General features: G+C 37.8%; 1 protein-coding gene across 3 annotated transcripts in view; it reads left to right on the top strand.

Moving 5' to 3' along the window:
* Nucleotides 1–24,441, top strand: part of tbc1d22a (TBC1 domain family, member 22a) — a 165,377-nt gene that overhangs the window by 93,629 nt on the left and 47,307 nt on the right. For all 3 annotated transcript variants that reach the window (XM_077233939.1, XM_077233940.1, XM_077233938.1), the window contains one exon: nt 3,467–3,542. In XM_077233939.1, coding sequence (XP_077090054.1) covers nt 3,467–3,542 — 76 coding nt within the window. The remainder of the gene's footprint in view (nt 1–3,466; nt 3,543–24,441) is intronic.

The following is a 24,441-nucleotide window of genomic DNA, read 5'->3' as shown; positions in this document are numbered from 1 at the left end:
TACTGGATTATTTACAGCTCCCATGGTTAACTGTGTAAGAGCACCTTCACTTCATTAAGGCATGGGTGCTTTAATAATGCAGACATAATTACAGAGGTCTCTGGGCAGGCTTAATGCATGCTTAAGACTGACCCACTCTTCCTGCCTCAGAGGTAATTGCATTGCATCCATGTGTCTCCAGAACATGACATACAAGCAGCAAGAGAAAGAGGTATTTAACTTGTTTAGCTCCTGCCATCCAATGGATTTCTTATCAGATGTTGTCTCCAGGGCAATTTCACAGAGTTAAAGCAACAGAAAAACAACAAAATTAAACTGGTGATCTCTTTTCGCTCTATATTCCATTGGAGTGTTGTTGTAGTCAGTTTTGCCTGTTAGCATAAAACAGGAAAGAGTCGTATCCATCAGCCCCGTTACTTGGTTTTTATTTCTGCAGTGTCATGCAGGGGAGCTCTACAAGCACGAGAGAGAGAGAGAGAGAGAGAGAGAGAGAGAGAGAGAGAGAGAGAGAGAGAGAGAGAGAGAGATAGAGAGACTGTGGAAATTTAGAATCAAATGATATCATAAAGTGATGGTGACTCCTCACAAATGTCATGAACCTACAACGTTCACTTTTCAGCTACAGTGTAAACTACCTGTTCTGTTTGTGACATGACATGGCATGATACTTTTACGTTTTACAGTTACATTTTCTGAATACTCCGTGATCACTTTGAACGAGGAGCTGATATATTTTCTTACACTAGCTAAACCTTCCAGAAAAAGGTCTTTTGGAAACAGCATTGCCATCAGTTTATGTGGTTTTAAAATAGTGTAGAAACAACATTGAACTGATAGTCCCGTGTTTGTATCCCAAGGGAGTGTTGTTACTGAGTCAATTTTGACTGTTAACATAGACTTAGCACTTGGTAGGTATGAAAGAGTTGGAGACAATACTTTGCCCACGAGATGCCCTTGTTCTCAGATCTGGCCTGATTGTGACTGTAGCTCGAATCGTGATTCCTGCTCCTTCCCCCACAAAAGGGGCGGTTTGCCCTAACTCTCAGGGACTCCTGCAGAGATAGATTAGCCCGGCATGGAGCGTTAATGTTCACTGAGCCACAAGCATCCTCCAGGGTCAGTGCTCCAGCTGAAGATTAGGTGTAGACCTGTGAAAGTAGGCCAAGAACGGACTCGGACACCGACGCCCCATCTGTTTCAGTGCCGCCTCATTGTGTTGCCCCTTTAAAGTCCTGTTTCGAGGTCACTGCAAAGAGGAGGTGGCTTTTTTAATGGTCGGGAGCCAGCTATTCATGTATTCATCTAAGGCACCTCTGGAGCGCAGAGGCTGCACATCTGAGCCTGAAGGACAGCTGAAATTGTTTATCGGTTAATGACTTCTCTCCCCTCGCGGGTGTTTGCCGCCTCAGCTGCTTCCAGGCTACATTAAAGCATCCTGACTCTCTGAAGTCTCATCAAAGATGGAGCCATAGACCTACTTGCATAGTGCAGAATATCTGTCTGTCCACCTTTGCAAGTTGAAGACTGATTACGAAAATCCTTCTCTTTGTTCAGTCCTGGGTATTTGCACTTGTTGGGGTTGCCAAGGCACAGGGGACCAAGCTATTTGGCAAGCAATTAGGTGATTGTCTAAAGTGTATAATTAACTCTCCTACAGTCATTACCTCTTGACAAATGTTGGATCCCTCAAAAGAGCCACTTGAGGTTGGTGCAATGAAAATTGACTGGAGTAAAAAGCCAGATAATACTGATATCAGTGCAATTTATTGCGAAGGAAAGGCTAGCCACCATTTGAATGTAGCTTCTATACAATTACGAATCTCATGTGCCACTAAATGTACTTAAGTTTCAAAAGTTTGTATGAGTGTGTCCCTATTAAGTATGATATAACTCAGATCGCTTGATAAGGTGACACCATTATTGTCACCTGATTTTGATGTTAAACATCATCTAAAAATTAGGAGCAGATTCTGTCTTTCCATGCATTCCAGTAAATGAGTAAAAAAGATTACAAATTAAGTCAGCGAAGGTTGAAAGCAAAAGTACAAGACTATCCTAAAACCTGTAGTTCTTTTTTTTCCTTGTTCTTTTTTTTTTTTTTTTTTTTTTTTTTTTTTTTTTTGCTGGACTCTGTCCTACACACACATTTATATGACATTCCAAGATATTAACTTGCTCTGTAGCATCTACATCTTTTCCTCGCACAGTTTGTTTTTTGGGGGGTTCACAGCAGGTATATTTGGAAACGTTTACGGTTGGGTATCCCTCTCACATACAATGCATACGTCCAGTCAGTCTGTTATTTTCCTTGTACGTGTACCTCCTTCACATCAGCAGTTTTATTGGTGTGAATGATGGCTCTGCAACTTCTGTTGATTATATCCATGGCTGACAATCTCCGCATAGCTAACAACCCAATTTATCATCCCTAACCTACAGCTTGTTTCACGCTGGCTCTCAACATCTGAACTTGTGCTCAGATTCTATGAGCAGTATAGCTAGTCTAAGTTTCCTCCAGTGGGAGCGCAAAGGGAATCCCACTGAGGCTTGGGGAGAGATAGAGGTGGGTGGGGGTCTCTTAAGTAGCTGTCTGGTCAAGAAGGGTCTTTTAACGTAGGATGAAATGAATGTGGTAATTAAGCTCTACTGTGGGCCACAGGACCTTGATGAATATTATCACTTAATTATAGGGATAACTATTCCCAGCACGCAGTTGAGCTCTGCCAGCACACAGTTTCCTTCCCAGTGTGGAAGGGCAGTGGTACATGCATTTGTGCATACATGTGCATATGTATGGGGTGTTTTCGGTGTGTGCTGTATCCAATGTATCATTGTGTTCACATCTCTACATTGTTTACTTGTCCCCCTCTAGCCAGTTTCAATGTATTATGTAGCTATTACATGTTGAATCTAGAACCTCTAGAAATTACACATTTGCCAGTACAGCAAAAATAACTCTAGCCTATCAAGAATATACTATCATAGACATATAATAAATGATAAGTGACAATGTTATTCATTATTAGTTTACACCAGTGTTACTTAAATTATTTTATGCCAGTGTTACACTTGAAAAGTTACTAATTGTGAGTTTGATTTAACAATGGTGTTATTCTTTTTCAAGTTTATGGCAGCTGTGTAAACCTTAGTGTTGGCATACTGTCTAACTTGTAACGCTTACAATACTTGTAATATTATGATAAGGAACTCCTAACAAATTAACATTGTTGTAACTTTGTTGTACTGTTGTAACCAGAAACAATGGAATGAAGTAAAACTTAAAAATGCAAAACAAGTTTCGTCACAAAATCAGACTCACATGATTTAACTGTTTCAAACGCAAAGGCATTTGACATCCCCAAAATTCCCACAATTATAATTTTAATTTTGTGTTTACATCATGTATTTAATCGAGCAAATATGTATAGAGTTTTAGGTTTTTCATATTACTCTCTTTTCCCTCAAGGACAACTACACCTTTGCTCAGCCTGGTATTCAGAGGAAAGTGAAGGCACTGGAGGAGCTGGTCAGCCGGATTGATGGTGCGTACCCTCCATATTTTCCTTTTTTGTTGCCCGTGTCTCTCTCTCTCTCTCTCTCTCTCTCTCTCTCTCTCTCTCTCTCTCTCTCTCTCTCTCTCTCTCTCTCTCTCTCTCTCTCTCTCTCTCTCTCTCTCTCTCTCTCTCTCTTTCTCTCGCTCTCTCTCTCTTCTCTCTCTCTCTCTCTCTCTCTCTCTCTCTCTCTCTCTCTCTCTCTCAATTCAATTTCAATTCAATTCAAAGGGGCTTTATTGGCATGAAAGTTTTTGAAACAATGTTGCCAAAGCATATACAAAATATACAAAAAAAAAAAAAATATATATATATATATATATATATATATATATAAACATTTAACACAATGTTTGGATGTGTGTGTGTGTGTGTGTGTGTGTGTGTGTGTGTGTGTGTGTGTGTGTGTGTGTGTGTGTGTGTGTGTGTGTGTGTGTGTGTGTGTGTGTGTGTGTGTGTGTGTGTGTGTGTGTGTGTGTGTGTGTGTGTGTGTGTGTGTGTGTGTGTGTGTGTGTGTCGGTCACTCACTGCCCCTCTGGTTGTGGCATGTTTGTACATATTGGGCAGCAAGATAAGTTCTGTCTCCTTCTCCCAGGAGAAAGTTTAATGTAGAAATTTCATTCAGGTCTTTGAAATTTGGGATTATATAGTTAAATTTGTTGAAGTAAAGGTTCCTTGTGTCTTTGAACGCTTCACATTGTAGGAGAAAGTGCATCTATGTCTCAACCTCACCTGTCAAACAGTGATCACACGTTCTGTTTTCTTTTGGTTGCCATGATTTTTTGTGTCTTCCTGTTTCAATTGCCATGATTTGCTTGACTCTGATTGGTGTTTGGAAGGCAGTGTTGTTCTGAGGCTGCTCAGACTGTCTCTGACGTGGGGCAGTTTGTCTGAGTACCAATTGACATAGGGGACTCTTTTCTGGGCTCAGCTCCTGGGTTCGGAGGGCCTTGGAGTGAATTGTCTCTTGGGGGCTGGATTTCAGGTGGTTAAAAAAGTTGAGTGTTCTCTTTTGGATGTTAATTATGAGTGGGTATCTGCCTAATTCTGCTCTGCATGCATTTGTTGGTGTGTTTTTGTGTACGTGTAGAATGTATCTGCAGAATTCTGCATGAAGAGATTCTGTTGGGTGTTTGTCCCAAGGGGTATAGCTCTGATGGCTGAGTGGACCCCATATTTCACTACCGTACAGCGCAATGGGCTGGATGACACTGTCAAATATTTTAAGCCAGATTTTAATTGGAATTTGGAAGGTATAGACTTGTCTCTCAATTGCATGTATAGCTCTTCAAGCTTTTTCTTTTAGTGCATTCACTGCCATGTTGAAACTCCCTGATGCTGATATGGTTATACCAAGGTAGGTATAGCTCATGCTGTGTTCAATGACATCATTATTAATGGTGAATTGATGTTTGTTCTCCTGACATCTTGGGCGTTTTTGGAAGATCATGATATTAGTTTTCTTCATATTTACAGCCAGAGCCCAGTTCTGACAGTACTTTTCTAATATGTCTAGCTGTTGCGGTAATCCTTGTTGCAAGCTCATTGATCTATATTAAATAATGTTGGACTTAAATTGCAACCCTGCCGAACACCTCTTATCTGGGTGAAGAAATCAGTTTGTTTGTTGCCAATTTTAACAACACACATATTTTCTAAATACATAGATTTAACTAGATCATACATTTTGCCCCCTATATCACAGTGTAGAAGTCTGTAAAAGAGACCTTCATGCCAAATAGAATCAAAAGCTTTTCTGAAATCAATGAAACAAGAGAATATTTTACCATTTTTAGTTTGCTGTACATGTTTATTAATTAATGTGTGCAAGGTATATACTGTATATGATCAGTGGTGTGGTTTTTTGGGAGGAAACCAATCTGACTTTTACTTAAGATGGAGTGTTCCTCAATGAAATCTAGCATTCTTTTATTTAGAATGCTACAGAATAATTTGCCTGGACAGCTGCTGACAGAGATGCCACGTTAGTTATTAGGGTCTGATTTGTCCCCACTCTTATGAATGGGGGAAATGAGCCCTTTCCACCAGATGTCAGGAAAACATCCTGACTGTAGAACAATATTGAACAGCTTTAACACTGCAGCCTGCATCTCTGGGGTGCTGCATTTGAGCATCTTGTTTTTAATGCTGTCTGGACCACAAGCTTTCCTCGGCTGGAGAGATTTTGTCTGTGTGATCAATTCTTCCCAAGTAATTGGAGAATCAAGAGGGTTTTGGTTGTCTTTAATTGTTTGTTTTAATGTTTGGAGTTTTTTCTTTTATAAAGTTTTGTTCTGGTCTAATTTGTTTAATTGGTAAGTCTGTGTAAAGGTTTTCAAAATGTGTTTTCCAGATATCACCATTTTGAATGGGTAATGCTTATTGTAGTTTTGTGTTGAACTTGTTCCACATATTCCAGAATTTATCCTGATTAATGGCGTTTTCAATATCTTCAAGTTTCATGTGGGTATACTTTTGTTTTTTGTTCCTAATTGTACATTTGTATTTATTTAAAATGTCATTGTATCTAATACGTAAGGCCGGGTTGTTTGGTTGGCGGTGTTTTTCATTTGCTATATTTCTAAAGTCCTTTCTGATGGTCTTGCATTCTTTATCAAACCATTTCTCAACATTTGTTGAGACATTAGTCTTAGTCTTCAATGTTAACATTAGTCTTCTAATAGGCTTATGTTTCTGTTTTATGAGGTCAGCTCTGATGGCTGCCTTACGGAATATCGTGTTGATGTCATCAATTGCCTTGTTTACACGGTTTTTGGTAGGGACATATTGAGTTTGGTCATATGTGAATATGTCATTCATCAGATCAGGTGATTTCAAGGCCATGATGAGTTTGTCTCCACTGTCTGGGGCCCATCTGTAGCCAGGATTTAACTCATACAGCTTACTGGGTTCTTTTTTTTGGGATTTAATTGATCTGGGAGTTTAAAGAACAGATTTATTTGGTTGTGAGAGAGAGATCTCTATCAGTAATGCCAAGGGTTTGATCTCTTCTCAACCAAACATGGGATTTACCCTGTTTTACTGTTGAGATCTTACTGCATAGATCTCCTTTACCACACCAAGACCTCCTTTGTACCACACCAAAAGTACAATTAGGAACAAAAAACTAAATTATACCCACATGAAACTTGAAGATATTGAAAACGCCATTAATCAGGATAAATTCTGAAATATGTGGAACAAGTTCAACACAAAACTACAACAAGCATTACCCATTCAAAATGGTGATATCTGGAAAACAATTTTTGAAAACCTTTACAAAGACTTACCAATTAAACATTAAAAGCGCATTAAAAACAAACAAAATGAACCCATATAGTAGGACAAAAAAAAGGCAGGCTGAGCTGTTGTGCCTCCTGGCAGCAGGAGGGATGATCCTGGGGTGGTGGGGAGGAGGAGGTCTGGATGATCACTGAAGCGTGTAATTGAGGAGAGGGTAGAAGGACTGTGTCCTAGGGCCGTGTCTTTGAGGGTCTTCGCAAAGATCTTAACCTTCTCTTTGTGGAGATGGAGTCCATCATAGAGGTCCCAGATGCAAATGGTTGGGTGGAGGGCCAGGTGGACATTGGGTAAGGTGGCACATCCTCTTCTGATCTCCATATTAATGTGTCTCTCTCTCTCTCTCTCTCTCTCTCTCTCTCTCTCTCTCTCTCTCTCTCTCTCTCTCTCTCTCTCTCTCTTCTCTCTTCTCTCTTCTCTCTTCTCTCTCTCTCTCTCTCTCTCTCTCTCTCTCTTTTCTCTCTCTCTCTCTCTCTCTCTCTCTCTCTCTCTCTCTCTCTGTCTCTGACTAACCCCCCCCCTCCCTCCAGCTGCAGTGTCAGCCCCAATCAGTGCACCAGTGCTTTGGCCTTTAGTAGAGCGCTCGCTGCTCTGGCCAGGAAAGCAAAAGGCATTGGAGCATAAGCCTCTCTCATTACTTTCTATTAGGTGGCCGTAATCAGAATTCAATGCCCATTTCTCGGAGACAGGAAGCCCTCTCCTCTCCTCCCGCACAAGGCCTCTATCTCCTCAGCCTGCATTAGACCCAATGATTGCTTTAATTTCTGAGAGAAAGACTGCAGTCAGAGCATATTGTTGATGTATTCACCACACTCACTTTGTGTCTATGTGGGAAATAGAGAGAGAGACTGTGTTTCACTCTCATCAGTTTTTATGCTTTATATAGCATTGCTTGTTCTTTCTTCCAAGTTTGTTTTGATTTGCCTGCTCAATTCTATACTTTTGCTCTAACAGAAGCTTTCTTGTCTTTTCAAGTTTATTATGTTATTTGTGAAACCCATCAGAGTGAAATAAGTAGCTGATTACAACAGTTTTTCTGCTTTTCTACTAGATAAATTATCCTTTTTCCAAACACGTGGACAACTACCTTTAGGCAGATGTTTTTATATCTACATCTGTCTCTTCTGAAAAACAAAGTATACCACCCGGAAACCTGCTAAAACTAGATGTTCCTCTAGTTTTCATCAGTCTAGCAGTTTTGAATCAGGAAATGTGATGTATTTCATCGAGACAAGCACATTAACATGGTTTAATGAGCCTGGTGATTGAGCAATATCAGTTGAAGTGTTTGTACTCTGGCTTGTTCTTGAGTAACCTTCACATTGTCAGGCTCCAGAGCTTTTCGCCAGTCACATTTATTGTGTTTAGCCACTCTTGATTACAGATAATGTCTTCTATTAGACATTTAAATGGGGTTTGGAAGTGCCTTGCAAAGAAACCAATGAAAGGGAACAATTGATATTTGGGATTCATGCATATGATGCCTGTCTTTTTTTTTCTTTCTTTTTTTTTCTTCCCCAGTTTTTAGCTAAACAATAACTTCTGCTTTGTGAGTAATTCTGAAGGATTCTGTTAGTGATCCTGATGGACTTGAGTCCTCTGTGACAATTTTTTGTGAGGGCAGTTTTTGTTTTATTGTTGTCATGGCCTGCCATTTAGTGCATACACTAGGTATATAATATAACACAATTTAATAATATGTTAATAACACAGTGTATTATTTAACATTATGTACTCAAAAGTATAAACTTCATCATTGGGATACCACAATTGTAGAATTATCTGCCCAGAAAAAAAAAAACAATTACCAACAGATTTTGAGGTATATAACTCAATCTCATGATTTCATATGAATTTGTACAATGTAAATCATACAAAAACAAACTGTTTTCTTTTAGAAAAAAATAATCAGTATGGTCCACCCATAAACAAAACTGTCACTTAGCAGATCATACGAAAATGTACAAATGAGACTGGACGAATTGCACTATTTTGCCAAAATGTAAAATTCTTACAAATTTCTATGAGATTGTGTTGGTTATTCGCAAATGTATTGATTTGGAAAAGGACAGTCACACCGTATCCTAACCAGTTATGATGCAATTAGATTTCAGCAATAAGCTATTTGTCTGTCCACACTAGACATGACATGGCTATAAGAGACACAACAAAATTAATCACAATACATCCCATACAATCTTTGTCGTGGAATACACTCGTTTGTTTACATAAGTGAGTTCACAGTCTGTACGTTCATGCTTCTTTTGTTATTTTCAAGATCTGAGTATGATCCATTGTTGCTTTCATTATGACTGTTAAAGTTACACTCAATGATACACATACTCAAATTAAACTTAAAAATTACATTTTTAATAGTATACAAAACACAGTCGGTTCCTGAGATTACAGCCAAAATGTCGTAGAGATAGAAACCATTCCAAAAATAGAATCCCCTATCACTTGTATCATATCACAGTGTCACAGATGGTTTGGACAGAACCTTGGATTAACATAGAAAGGATCGTGTGTCATGGCGTCACGACTGGTTAGGACGCAGTGTGCGATGCGCAGTGGTTGATGCTTTGGCTTCGTTTTAAACATGTTTTCAATGGTGGAGCAAAAATAAGTAATGTAACGCAGTATTTTCTAAAATGTAAATGACATAATATTGAGATCTGGTTTATTAAACTGTTGGATAAAAGCAATATCCCAAGCATGCTGTTGGTCTAAATATCGATATAAGTTTTTGTTCCTTGGCCAAACAGCTGCTCAAACAGAAATTAGCTTTTTGTGAGTGAAGTTTAGATGCCAAACACCTCTTTCACATTTCCCATTACTCTTTCATTTTAGTTAATCTACTCTGATCAAACCTAATTTGATCGAGTCAATTGGGTGGGGATTTCTTGTCCACATCAGATAATCACTTCTCTTGATTTAGTCAGTGTGTTGTGTTCACAGCATGAATCATTGGGTTCGACTCGGTAGGACAAGACGCAAATAGCAATTGAATGTTTTAATTCTTGCCACCTGGGCCAACAGGGACAACATGCCAAGAAAATAGGGTCACAAAAGAAAAGCTATTGGTTTCTCACTGCTTTCCAAAGGGGGATACTCTGCGGCCAGCTGAGGGAAAAGTTTTGTTCCGTCTTTTTCCTAATGAAAAACAGCAAGGCCTCAGAATTTCAGTTGGAAGTTAATACAGCAAGGTCAAAGTGCGCATATCCTGCATTTTTTTTTTAATGTACGACGGCTCTCTCTTACCAGCATCCCTTTATCTTGTCCTCTGAACAGCCCTCACTCAGTTTGGGTTGGTGTTTCCATATATAAAAGACGTGCCAGAGACGGAAGGGTGTAATTGCTGGTCGCCAGAGAGTTGGGTTGCTGCCATGCTCATCTTCATCAGGCTGCCTGGATTACTGTCGCATTATTTCCAAATTTCCCCCTTGTAAGGACGGCACATGTCGACCTTAATCAGGCTGCTCTTAGATCTGGCACTGTCGTGGTGTTTTACATCATATTCTCCCCTGTAATAAAGTTGGGGATGTAAATCAATCAGGCGAACCCTTTTTGCACTCATTTCTTCGCCGCTACGCTAAGGCACGTAGCATGCTTGGTCACTCTCCTGTCCCGAACAGAGGTTACCTCTTCCAGCACTAATGAGGCTGGGGGTTTAAAACATGCGGCTGCTGGGAAGGTCTGAGCCCAGACCTGCAGTGAAGTGATCAGGGTATACGTGGCGCTGCTGACGCATGATGCTCCGACACCTTTGTTCACGGGACGTGTTCGTTCTGCCTCCGTCGCCATATGGCTACGCTCAGTCAGGGTACAGCTAGGGCATGTTTGTCAGGGCCCACAGCGGCCCACCGACATGACAGGCGTTCCCCGCAGGAAGCCGCCCCAGAACATCAACGAGAGAGGCCGAAGGTCTTCTGACCTTACAGCTGTGAGCTGTCCGTCCCTTCTCGCTTGTGTTCGCGCACACCCAGATGTTCAGATATAGATACACTGCTCAGGTGCTGAGGTCACGCCTACAAAACACCTGCTTTTTTGTTATGCCTTTGAGAGCCACTGGCGGGAATAAGGCCAGTAATGAATGTGCAGAAGGAAAGAGAAAGAATTGCATCAATTACCAGTTAGGAGTTCTGAAATGCATCAGAAAGTCTTGCAACTCCCCTTACTGAATAGTATTTTCAGAGAAAAAGAAAGTTTATTTGGTCCATTCTGAGTTGCTTGATATTCACTTCGCCCCTGGTTTGCACCAAAGAAAACACATTTCATTTCAACTTGTTTGAGCAGGGTTTTTCAACTGTAGCGCCCTATGAGCAGTATTTGGCTCAACTTGGCGAGCATGACACGTTGTTTATGTCTTTTTTCCGAAAATTACGTTATTAAAATTTTTTTTTTTAATTATTAAATTTGCAGCTGGATCAAAACGGCTTAGTAAAATTGGAAAATCGGAATTTGGTCGTGTGTGTGTGTGTGTTTGTGTGCGTGTGTGTGTTTGTGTGCGTGTGCGTGTGCGTGTGCGTGTGTGTGTGTGTGTGTGTGTGTGTGTGTGTGTGTGTGTGTGTGTGTACTAATTATTAATTGTTATTGTTACATAGAGACTATACCTGTGACAGGTTGCCTGTGAAGCTGAATAGAGAGGGCAGCCAGATGGCATGAACATAGTTTGATGTGAAGTGTGAGTTCACTTTTAAATCTGCCCCACTTGTTTGTACATTCTGTTTGGTGATATGTGCTGTGTTAATTAGGACTGCAACTAATTATTTTTGGTAATTGAGCACTTGCAAATTATGCAAATAAATTAAAAAACTGGACTAAAATAAAAGCATGAGCATGAAATTATGAGCACTTTTTCCATATCCTTTTTTGATATGAGTAAAGTTAGGGCAACAGTAAGTTTCTGGTGATTGTTCATACAAATTTGACTGCCACAGTGCCAGCTTGTTGTGGGTGGTTTCCAGGGCAAAAGTGTCTCAAGTCAATGAATTTCTGGCCACTAAATATCAGTTGTTACTTATTGGCTCAAGTCAAAAGTGGTTCAAGTCAATGAATTTCTGGCCACTAAATATGGTTCTGGTCCATCGTTAAATTTGAGTTGTTGTTGTTGTGGTGGTTTTTATCTACCAGGCAAAAATAGGTATGATAGTCTTCCCCTTCAGTAAACCACCTATTTTGAGGTATCTTTTCTGACACACAGAACAGTGCACAATGAGTTACATGCTGTTTTTATAGGCATATTGACTGCTTGACTATATAAATCACAACTGAAAGACTTTCCAGCATCATTGTTTATGCAATTATAAAATTTCATGAACTAGCATTATATATGGAGTAAGGCTTGAGAAAATGAAGTTACTTTATGAAAGTGTTGTAGAGTTTGAATAAAATAGCACATAGTGGCTAATGATACTGGTATGTGCACATATATAATTTTAAATGTCAGCGCTATAGAAAGACCTTCGGTTTTATTGTCATGGAAACTTCACTCGTGGACTTTGCACTGTGCCTTGCTGTCAGGTAAGCTAAAGAGCAAAGAAGCCATTCATTTCCACTGAGAACAACTCTACATACTGAAAACCTGACATTATAACACCAGTATGTCTGTGTATGTGTGTGTGAGAGGTCTTTTTGTGTCCTTTGGCTGTGTGACGTGCATGCAGATGTACTTTCATGCGTAACCCCATGCGTTTTGTCATGGTTCATTTTTGTCAAGCCTTCGCCTGTAGTGCAATGTTGAATTTTACAATGAAGACCGCTTTATTTCTCGCTGTATTTCGAACTTGGTTCTCTGTCTCTTGCTCTGAGTCAGAAAATGAAGTGTGTGTTTCTGTGAAGTCATTGTGACAGATCAAGCAGATCAAGCTACATTGATTTCTTCTACATTTCCGTCTCCACCAGGCCCTAAGCAGCCTGCCAATTTCCTCACCGTAGAGCGATCATATGCTTTAATTATCTGCCTGCTTTTCAAAAGAGCCGCAGGCGCTTTTTATATGATTTTATAGAACGCCATAACCACCTTCAAGATATGGCCATTTTCACGTCCTGTTCTCATAATTACCTGCTCTGGTGAAACACCTTTTATTAAACTTTAACCCACTGCTCTTACCATCATAATGATTTCCAAGAAATGCTTAGGGTTGGAATGGATTAATATATTATTCATTATTATATTGACACTTTATATATACAGTTGTGGTCAGAATTATTGGCACCCATGGTAAATATGATCAAATATGGCTGTAAACAATAAATCTGCATTGTTTATCCTTTTGATCTTTCATTCAAAGAATTCACAAAAATTGAACCTTTCGTCAAAGTAAAATAATTGAAAGTGGGGGGAAAATCAGATTATGAAATAAATCAGGACAGCACTAAACTGGGGATTCAACATATTCTTAAAAAACGGGATATATTCTAAAACTAGGGGATAATTATGATTATTTTTCACTGAAAGCCAATTAAAAACATCCATAAAAATCACAGTAGTAAAAAAAAAAGCTTTTTAAGAGTTTCAAGTAAGAACAAACTGAAGACGTTTCTGTAAAAAATCCACTTTGGATATATCCTAGACAGCATTTTGTAACAAGTCTCTTTAAGCTTTGGGGCAACAGGGTATGTCAGATAGCATTTTAAAGAAAGCTCAAGATCGCCAAGAATTCTACTGACCCCTACCATTTGAATGGTCTAAATATAATAATAGGCATAATTTTAATAAACACAGAATAATATCCAACACTAATATTTAGAGAAAGCAATTAGACCACATATACTGCAGAAAATGACGTAGATTAGGGATAGGGGGGTGCTGGCCCATAAAAAAGATTGGGAGCCACTGCTTTACCGGATATTCTTTATACAGTACAGTACAGTACAGGCATTTATAGCTGAATCAACAGTTTCGAATTGATAGATTTTGCAACATCAACTCTTATTGAACTGAAGTGAATCAACATTGAACTGACTCAAAGTGAATTACGATTGACTTCTGTAGAGCAGCTTATAAATTAATTTAACTAATTTCATAATTGATTTACTTTACAAAACTATTGACCCAAACTGAATCAACCTTTTTAGAGCTGTTTTACAGCATAATTTGAATTTGTCTCATGTTTGATGTAGATTGTCTTGTTTATGAATGTGAAACTGCTTTGACGTGCTATATATAAATAAAGATGACTTGACTTGACAATCAGATGATATCTTGGCAGAATAAGTTTCATTGTGGGCTTTATTCCAATCTGCAAGCATGAGTTCTGTGATCAATGACCATGCCCAACATCCCGGGCTGCATGTTTCATTATTCTGTAGCAGCACTTTCATTTTTCAATGTCTAAACTGGCTTGGAAATAAGAATATGCTCACAATAGAAATGTAATACACCGATCAGACTGCTAGATAGATGAAGACAGAGAATAGGCAGGAAGTTGCCTTATATGGGGAAGACAAAGGGAGTAGCCTACATGAAAAGAGAAGAGCAAAGATGTACATCTCCATTACTCTTTGAGGACATGTTTACTTGCACATGTCTTTCCCATTATGTTATGATAGGTTTGATTGTTTTTGACCACAGTGATCCGACTCGATCTATTAGCCATGATGCTGGAGATCGCATGATCATATCTTGTTTGATTTCCCATGTCCTTTTAATATAAGGTGAAGTCTTGATTTGGTAGTGCGCTATTATGTCTAGACCAATAAGCAACCATCCAGAACACACTAGCAACACCCTACCAAACCACACAGAATATGGAAACAACATTGGTCAAAAGTCTGAAATAATTACATTTTTGAAAGAAGTCTCTTATGCTCACCAAGGCTGAGTATGGTATTTTTATTTGATCAAAAATACAGTAAAAACAGGACTGTTTTGAAATAGTATTATTTCACACATCCAAAATACGATCCAGCAACTCATTTGGGGTATCCCCCATCTCATACTCATCCTGTGTACATATGTTCAGGACAATTAAGTATAATACTGTAACAATAATGTTATCAGCAACTTGCTATATGCATGTTAAATGTATAAAATAACTATTAAGAAGTGGAAGAATTGTCGTCAACTATGTACAACAACTATGCGTATATTTTGGAATATTGCATAAAATGTGAACAAAATCTCAGAAATGAAACTTGTACACTTGTTTTAGCCTATTATTCGACAAAAAGAGATGCACATAAACGATGATGAAAACATTTACAGAAGAAACTCCAAGTGAATGTATTAGGGATTTAGAAAGTATGTGACTGAACATTTCAATTATAACTGGAAGTCATCTTTTTGACACTTCTGAAATCTTAGATCTGGACTGCAAATTCATAACGATGGATGAACGGATATAGTGCTCCTTGTGGCACGCTGGCTGCTGTGCTGTCATTCCCAAAATTAGACATGTTTTTGTTTTGTCTGTTTATATCTTATTAATATTAATGTCATCACTAGAATTTCCCAGGAAGTGATGATTTTGTTCTTTTGAACAGAAGGGATGGAAACGCAGGTTTTGTCGCATATTGTTTTCTAAAGTCTATTTTAATTTTCGTCATAAATTATAAATTTTTATGATGTTTCGCATTTTGTATGCTCTTGAATCATTGGGCATTTCTATCCACCACATTATGCGCATTTTAAAGTGGTGCAGGTATGACATCACTTTGTAGGCCAAAACGCAGAAGCGAGTTAGCTTTTTAGCACTTCCGGTTCTATCGTCCCGAAGTCAATGGGTCTTTTGAATGGTGGTTTGGTTAAATGGCTGAAAGAAGGTTTGTGATTAACACAAGCTCAAGACACTTTAACGTTTTGTTCTATGGTATAAAATGTATCAGTATTGAGGCCCGTTCAGACCAAGAACGATAACTATAAAGATAACTATATTAGCGTCCACACCAGGGGATGATATCGCTCTGTTTATTCTACGTGCGTTCTTGTCTGCTGCTTTAAGTGCTTGAGCTAGTTACAGCAGGGTGGATTCTGATTGGTTGTCAATGTTTTTATCGTTCATCAGCTTTATAGAATTGTTCTGAAAGTGATTCCAACGATATCGTTTCTCTATGCCGTTATTGTTATAGTTTTGCTACTCTTTAATATTAAGAACGATTTTTAGAACTATCTTTATCGTTATCTGTAGTTATCGTCCTTGGTGTGAACGGGCCTTTACCTCACTCGTGATTTTTTTTAAGCAGTTACGTTTCTTGAAAAAGGTGGTTAACAAGTGTCTAAATGGGACTACAGAGGCAGTCGTGGAGATTAAACGTCATTACGCTGAAATGTAAACTCAGTCCGCTTTTACAGCATTATTATGCTCATAATTGTGCTCTTATAAACTAGTATAACTCAAACGTTCTGGGAAAATGTTTTTAGACTAAAAAAGAAAGAGTTGAACAGGTGACGTTGAATTTGTGGGACTGTGGTGTAGTTAATTTATAGCCTACCTTTAGCTTTACACTTCTGGCGACTTCATTTAGGCTTCAAAATTCATAACAGCTGTGTTCATCTGTGATAATTATCTTGAAGGACAAAACATGTAAGTACAATAAACTGTTGTTGATCTCTGAGCTTTTTTTTTTTTTTTTGCGACAAGCCATAAGCCTATGGGAATATCCTATTGGGTTGAACCAGTGTGATGGTAACTACCGGTTGGCCTGTACATTGATGTCATACCTGCACCGCTATATCTTAAGGGAACTTCTTGTCGTGTTGGAGCCTGTTGCTTGGTAGTGAGTTATTTTTGTTGTTGGACATCATTTTATTAAATGCTGCGAGGAGACGCAGAGGAATGGCTGAAATATCTCATATGGGGGCTTAAACGGCTTCTATGCTCAATATGCCGATGAGGAAACCTCAATATAGCCTACCTTCATTGAATTCTGTATGAATGTCAATGGCTATGTTGGAAGAATTGTGTGCCAAGGTCAGACCTTTGTCAGGCCTAATGCATAATTCCATGGTGTTTTACATACACAAATGGTCACAACACGTCATCAGTATGTAAATAAACGGATTACATCACCTTAATGCTTATTTTATCTAACACAAAACTCAAGATATTCTATAGCATTTTGAGAGTTTATTTCACATGTCAACCGTTCCCATCCAGTTTTTTTGTTTTGTTTACATAATGTGCATCAAAAATAATAGGATGGAAACCCGCCTGAGATTGCGCTTTTAGTTACTTTTCTCAACCTCACTAACTTACCGGATCCATCCCATCCCGTTGTTCCGGAACATTAGAATTTACAAATTGAACACTGCTTGAGCCCCAAATCAGCATATTAGAATGATTTCTGAAGGACCATGTGACACTGAAGACTGTGCGATTCCATCCCAGGAATAAATAGCATTAAAATAGATATAATAGAATAAGAATATAATAGAAAACAGTTATTTTAAATTACAACAATATTTCACAATTTTACTGTTTTTACTGTACGTTTCGATCACATAAATCCAGTCTTGATGAGCAGAAGATACCCAGTGCGTAGTTTGAATTGCATCATGTTTGGCGTGTTCATATGATGCATAATTTATATATGTAAATTATATTGTAATTTTTAGTGAATATTTATTTTTTTATGTATAACTGTTGAATGTGCAAGAAACCTCCTCTCTCTCTCTCTCTCTCTCTCTCTCTCTCTCTATCTCTCTCTCTCTCTCTCTCTCTCTCTCTCTCTCGCTCGCTCGCTTCATGTCTCGTTCACGCTCCACTCTCATTAGGAAACCAAACACACTATTGTCACCGTACGCTTCCACTTCGTTTCGAGGGCTTGTAGTAATTAGCAGTCGTATTAGACCATAGCCAATAAGAGTTGTTTAACGCTAAAACAATTCTGTTCGTCAGAAGCGCCCCAGAACGTGAACACTGTTTCCTCTTATCTCGTCTGTTTTGTATGAATACATTGAGGTTCATCAGCATGCAAATTGCTCAAGGTGAATTTATTTATGTAAATGAGGACACAATGTGGGCTTTTTTCCACACAAATCATATAAGGTTATAAAGCAGACATTAACATTTCAGGTGAAGAAGTACAGAGACTCCTTAGAAAATAATGAGGGGAAAAAACTTCAGATAATTTGAATGACATCTGATTTTTTTTTCTTCTGTGGGGTTTTCTCTTGCAATTGTAGCTTTGGACATCACATGTCTTCTTCTGACCCAATAGAAAAACCTCAGCTGGTATAAAACAAAGCTCTTTTATTTATTTGTGTTGTCATTTCTTCGTTTGGAAATCTTAAAGGTATAGTTCACCCGAAAATGAAAATTCTTTCATCATTTTTGATTCATCTTGTTGTTCTAAGCTTGTATGAATGTATTTCTTCTGTGGAATATAACAGAACATATTTTTAAAGAATCGAACCGTTTTGGTGACCATTGACATCCATTATATGGACCAAGCAACACTGACACGTTTCTCAAAATATCTGCTTTTATGTTCCACAGAAGAAAGCAAGTCATACAGGTTTTGAAGCATGAGAAGGTGAGAGATAATAACACCGTTTTCATTTTGGGTGGAACTAGCTCTTTAATTCTTTTTGATTTCTCTTGGCAGCTTTTTTCACGCACAATCTCTTCCACTGCTGAACATGAAAGTATCTTACACCGAACTCAAATTGCCCGATTAAGTTTTTTTTTGCTGAGATTTTTTTTCCCTTGCTCTCATAACTTTCAAATATGGTCCACATGTCCATTTTAAATACGCATTAAAAAAATAAAACAAGGCAATACTAATAAAGCTGCCTTCAAGGTCAGCATCAAATTGCATGTCAATTAATTATGAAGAAAGCAATTAAATTAAAATTATTAAATTTGTTAGTTTAATCCGTTCATTTTATTAATTATTATATTAATATTCAAAGCAAATATTACATTTAGATTATTATAATGTACTACATGATTAAATTATGTGATATATGTATTATAAATTAAATATTTATATAAGGTGATGTATATATTAATGAGGTCAGGCCCCGTTTTTATATGGGATATTTATCATGGGAAGTCAGCAGTGCAGTTAAGGCAAATTTTGAGTTAGATTGACACAGTAATTGCATGAATTCCAATACCACGGTTAACTTTCATGTCACATTGCAAAAAAAAATCAAATGCATATCCAACTTGTATTCACATATAAGTCTTCCAGAACCGGATTGAAAATGTCATATAGACCTTGATTTCTGCTGATCACACTGTATTCCGAAAACCGGATCTGTTACATAAAAGGGAAAAATCATTTGGGCCACTGTCAGCTGTGAGAAAAAAAAAAGGAAAGAAAGAAAGAAAGGGAAAAAACAGCTTTTTTTGTGGGTGTTTTGTGCTGCCTTGGTCCCTGATAAATGTGTGCATTATACTTGCCTGTTTTCCATTTACTTTGCATGAATCAACTCTTTGACTGAGGATGTGGATGTGATGTGGATTCGTAATGTGGATTATTGGACTGTTGTGGGCAGTTGTGGTCTAATGGTTAGAGAGTTGGACTTTTAACCATAAGGTTATGGGTTCGATTCTCAGTACAAAATGACTGAGCAAGGAATCTAACCCCCAATCGCTCCCTGGGCGCCACAGTGAATGGCTGCCCACTTTGTTTCATGTGTGTGTGTGTGTGTGTGTGTGTGTGTGTGTGTGTGTGTGTGTGTGTGTGTGTGTGTGTGTGTGTGTGTGTGTGTGTGTGTTCTCTACTCACTGCTTCTAATGTGTGTGCACTAACTTGGATGTGTTAAATACAGAGGACAATTACCGAGTATGGGTTATGATACTTGGCCTTCACTTCTAGCTTATGAACAAGCACAGGAAGTAGTTTTCTGTCTTGATGATAAATGTCATCTGTGCAATCTTGACAGCGCAATGACAATGGCTACTGTCAACTGTCACATCTCCAGATCTGTGTTAAAATTCATTCTGGATTCAAAGTGAAACAGTGAATAAATAATCCATATACGTATACATATTCAGAGAACGGAAGCATTAATGCGTGAAAAGGTGGCTTGGTCCAATGTTAAGGGATAGTTAGCAAAAAAAAAGCAAAAAAAAAGAAATTTGTTGTCATTTACTCTCCCACATGATGTTTCAGTTCTGATTAACTTTTTTTTTTACTTTAAATGCATCGTTTCCATAAAATTATATAGTGAGTGTTCTATCTATCTATCTATCTATCTATCTATCTATCTATCTATCTATCTATCTATCTATCTATATATATGTGTATATATATATATATATACACACACACACATACATACATACATACATACACACAGACGAAGCATTATGAATGAAGCTTATACTTGACAACAGCTGTCCATATCAATGTCTTAACAAATAGAAAATAACCTTAAATAATGTTTAGTTTAGTTAGTCAACCACACATCAAGCTTTTCTTATGATCTTTCCGTGTACAGGTAGGCTACTTTACATAGAAGAAGCACGTTCAACGTGGTAAGCGTTTTTTTTGTGGTAACAAACAAATACTCACCTATAAAAGAGAAGGAACATGTCCTATATCTGAGGCTAAAGTAATAAATATGGAGAATGCAATGGCCTGTATTATATATCTCTAACCCGAACGATCGGACACTGATCAGGGCTGCCTTTCCCCACAGCTTAAATTGATCGTAGAACGATTACCACCAATAACGGCTTACGATGCTTTTGGGAAATGCAAACAAGATCCTGATGATAGTCGCTTCCTTTCATAGATATGTCTGTCGACTTGATGCTAACTCATTTTAATGATGCAAAAGCTCATGCGCGCGAGAGGCGAATATGAACGCGGACTAGATTAAATGAACGCAGTTATGAGGTGTGCATAATTTAAACGAAATAACTCTCGCTCGAGAGTTATAACTCAAGAGTTATAACTCATTTCTCTGCTATTCGATTCTCGATTTTGAATCTAATTTCAATTTGATATATTTTAAATCTATGCATATATAGAATTGAGAATCGATTTGTATTGCGGCATTCCAAAAGATGTATCTCACTTACTATTAATCAAGTAATAACAATAATTTTTACTTAATGTTCTAAGTTTTAATTTTAGTTTTAGTTAACTGTAATATCCCCGGTTCCGTCTGTGTGGCTCATGTACAGATAGAGCTGCTTGCCCCTGCAGGTGGGCGCTGTAGACCTCCTCTTTCTCTTGATGTCTGAACGGGTTTTGGCTGGAAATGCAGTGAGGGCGACAGTGCAGTACAGTGCAGATGTAATTATGGGATAGATGGGCGGGGGCAGAAGTCGAACAGAAGTCCATTGCTCAGCAGAATCGTGGCAAACAGCTCACTTGTCTTTCTGTGAACTCTGACCTCCGTTCCCCATCCTCCTCAGAACCTTCATGTGTTTTGCGGCATTGAAGGTGGAAAGAGCATGCAAGCAAATGCATTCTGCTTACTGAAAATCCTGATTCTGCTAATACAGCTGCAAGGCATATTATGACATATTTAAATATTATATATTATAATTATATTTTCCCCAAAGTTATACCTGAAGGTTTTATTGGGCTTGGGGTCGAATAAAATAGAATAAAAAATGTGTGTGTGTGTGTATATATATATATATATATATATAATGTATACTATATGTATACTGTATGTGTGTATATATATTAATTGGAGAAGCCTTTGCTATTAATTAGTTTGTTCATTCGACAACCTTTTTACTGATGATTATTTTTAGATTTACTGTCAAAAAGCTTGATAAATGATTTTAAAAGATTTTAAATGCACTTGGAATATGATGTTTAACTAGAAGTTTTGTTTTTTTATTTTCTTTATCTTGGACATCTATCTGTCGCTCACCCTTTAATTAGGTTAAAAATATGAGGATTTTGATTTGCAGTGCTAATAAGCAAAGTTGGTGTGTTTGTTTCGTCAGTATATCACTTCCGTTTCTTGGCAGTGAGATGTATTCAGCGTTAATGAGTGTAAGTTGTTTATTCAGGAGGGCTGGATGTGAGAATGACACTGTCAAGGCAAGTGTGAGGTTTGACAGAAGCTGATCTTCGGTGTTGGTGGGTGTGCTCGCAACTAGGGTTTGACATGGTATATACAACCACAATTCCAGAAAACTTGGGTCATTTTGAAAAATGCAATATCAAGAATCTGAGATTTGTTTAATTCTCTAATTAAATTTACAGTTTTCGCTGGCAAATGAATTGTTTTTTGTAAATATAAACACATTTTAATTGTGCAACACACTCCAAAAAAGTTAGGTCAGATGCAAAATAAAAATAAAAAGATAACAGAATATCCAGTTCAAGAACTGTTTTGAAACAGTCCACAATTAGCAGGTCGTGATTGAGTCTTAAAGGAGCATCTCAGTCTTTCCAAAAAAGGTGAGTCATGGCTCACTACTTTGTGCCAAATTTCATAAGAGAATTGTCAAACAATTAAAAAAATCACATTTCTCAATGCAAGATTGCAAAGTCCTGAGAAATATCAGTTTGTGTAGGGCATGGCAGGAAACCTCTGTTGAATGTGTGTGACCCTCGAGACTTCATGTGGCATTGCATAAGGAATAAAAATGCTACTGTGTTAAACATAGCCACATGGGCTCAGGAGTACTTTGGAAAACCATTGTCACTTAAGTCTGTATCAAGAAATGCAACTTGAATCAGATGCTGGCGAGTTCTCTGGGCCCGAGCTCATCTCAGATAATCCAAAACACTTTGGAAATGTATACTGCGCTCAGTTGAACCCACGTTCCAGCTTGTTTTGGGGAAAAATGGACATTAAAATCAGAATTTGTTTATATTTACAAAATACAATTAACTTGGTCAGTGAAAACATTGAACATCGTTTATTTGTACTTTTGTCAGTTAAATGAAGGTTAAAGAGGATTAACACAGTTATCACATTTTCTTGATTTTATTGCATTTTATAAAATGTTCCAACTTTTTTGGTGATGTGGTTGTGGTATATTGTCCTTATGATGACATTTTCTTTTATGACATTCGTATTATATTAGTAGAGTAAATACAAATGTCATACGAATCCAGAGGAACCATAATTTTAAGCAAACAACCATAGTTGCCTCGATATTCAAATGTTTATTACAAGCCTAAAATACAGTTTTTGTGAGTAAAATATTTCTGAGGTATAATCCCATTAATAGTACTCCAGGCTGACTAGGAACATGAAATGTTCCAGCCATGACTTCCTGTTTCACAGAAAATATTAGGTAAAACAAAGGCCAAATTCCCTTAATCATCCATCACAATTTGTAAAACAAAATAATATAGTTCTGGGCCCGTATTCATAAAGAATCTTAATGAAAAGAGTAGCTCCTAGTGACAAAATTCTAAGAAAATTCTTAGAAATATGGGTGTTTACTCTTAAAATTAAAGAAAAAATCCTAGTAAAGAAAAAAGTAATTCAGAAAGCATCTTAACCCTTAAAAGAGGTCTTGAGGGCGAGGACTTTTAAGAGGCTTAAGAGTTTCTTTAGCAGTGGAGAAAATGAAAGAAAGACGAAGAGGGAGAAGAAATGTGTTGCAGACAATGGATGACTGAGTTAATAAGACGCCATAGATTAGATCGTGCAGGTATAATGTTTGTGACTGATCTTATTAGAGACGCGCTAACAAATACCTTATAGGAAATGAACGGCACGGTAAATAAAAAAAAGGATTTATATACACATATATAATGTGTGTGTGTGTATGAGAATGGTCAAATAGGAAAAATTACGCATGTAATTTCAAAGTGAAGGCTTAGAATAGACTCTATACTTAAAATCACTCTTTTTTTCCTTCTTGGACAACCAACCAATCACAGTCTTCAAAAGATTGTGTCATATATAGCAACGGGGTCAGCCCCGCCTCATCACAAAAAAATGAAAGTTTGTTGTCTTTTCCTTACTCAGAGTTGCTCTCAGATCGGTCCCCGAGCGCTCTTAAGCTAAGACTCCTACGTAAAAGATTTCAAGCTAAATTAAGAATTTTCTGAGAGGATTCTTAGAATCTTTATGAATACGGGCCCAGATGTGCAGCAAAAGATTGAAAGTGGCTGTTAGAAAATAGCTAAAGCATTGGAAATGCCATTGTCCCACCAATAATTAAGAAGCTCCAATAAACTAAATATGTTACAAATCTGCCTGGAAGAGGACGAGTGTCTATATTGTCTTAATGCACTGCGAGGAGGAAAGTTTGAGTGGCCAAAGACTCTCCAAAGATCACAACTGAAAGATTGCAGAAATGGGTCTGAAAGCCTCAAAAAATGTCAAACAGCATCTACATCATGAGGGAAGGATTCAGGAAAAGTCATCCGTTTTCACTCCAGCATATTCTGTTTCCTTCAAACGGGACTGAATTCTGTTGTAAGATGAAACTAAAGAAGAACTTTTGGCAGCAAGCCCAAAAGCTGGTTTTTTTTGCACACAGGGATAAAAAATTTTTACCACATGCCTAGAGTTAAATATATTGCTGTATCTTTAATGTTGTGCACCTATTTTTTTGCTGGAGGTCCTGGACATCTGGTTCAGATACTGTACATGGCATTATGGATTTGATCAAATACCAACAGATGAAAAAAAAAATCAAACCCTGACTCCCTCTGCCAGAAATCATATAATGGGTCGTGGTTGGATCCACCATCAGGA

The sequence above is a fragment of the Siphateles boraxobius genome, unplaced genomic scaffold (genome assembly GCF_051911475.1).
Source record: "Siphateles boraxobius isolate OS27281-9 unplaced genomic scaffold, OSU_SipBor_1 19, whole genome shotgun sequence".
Taxonomy (NCBI): domain Eukaryota; kingdom Metazoa; phylum Chordata; class Actinopteri; order Cypriniformes; family Leuciscidae; genus Siphateles; species Siphateles boraxobius.
The sequence above is the reverse complement of the archived record's forward strand: the minus strand, read 5'-3'. Positions and strand labels throughout refer to the sequence as shown.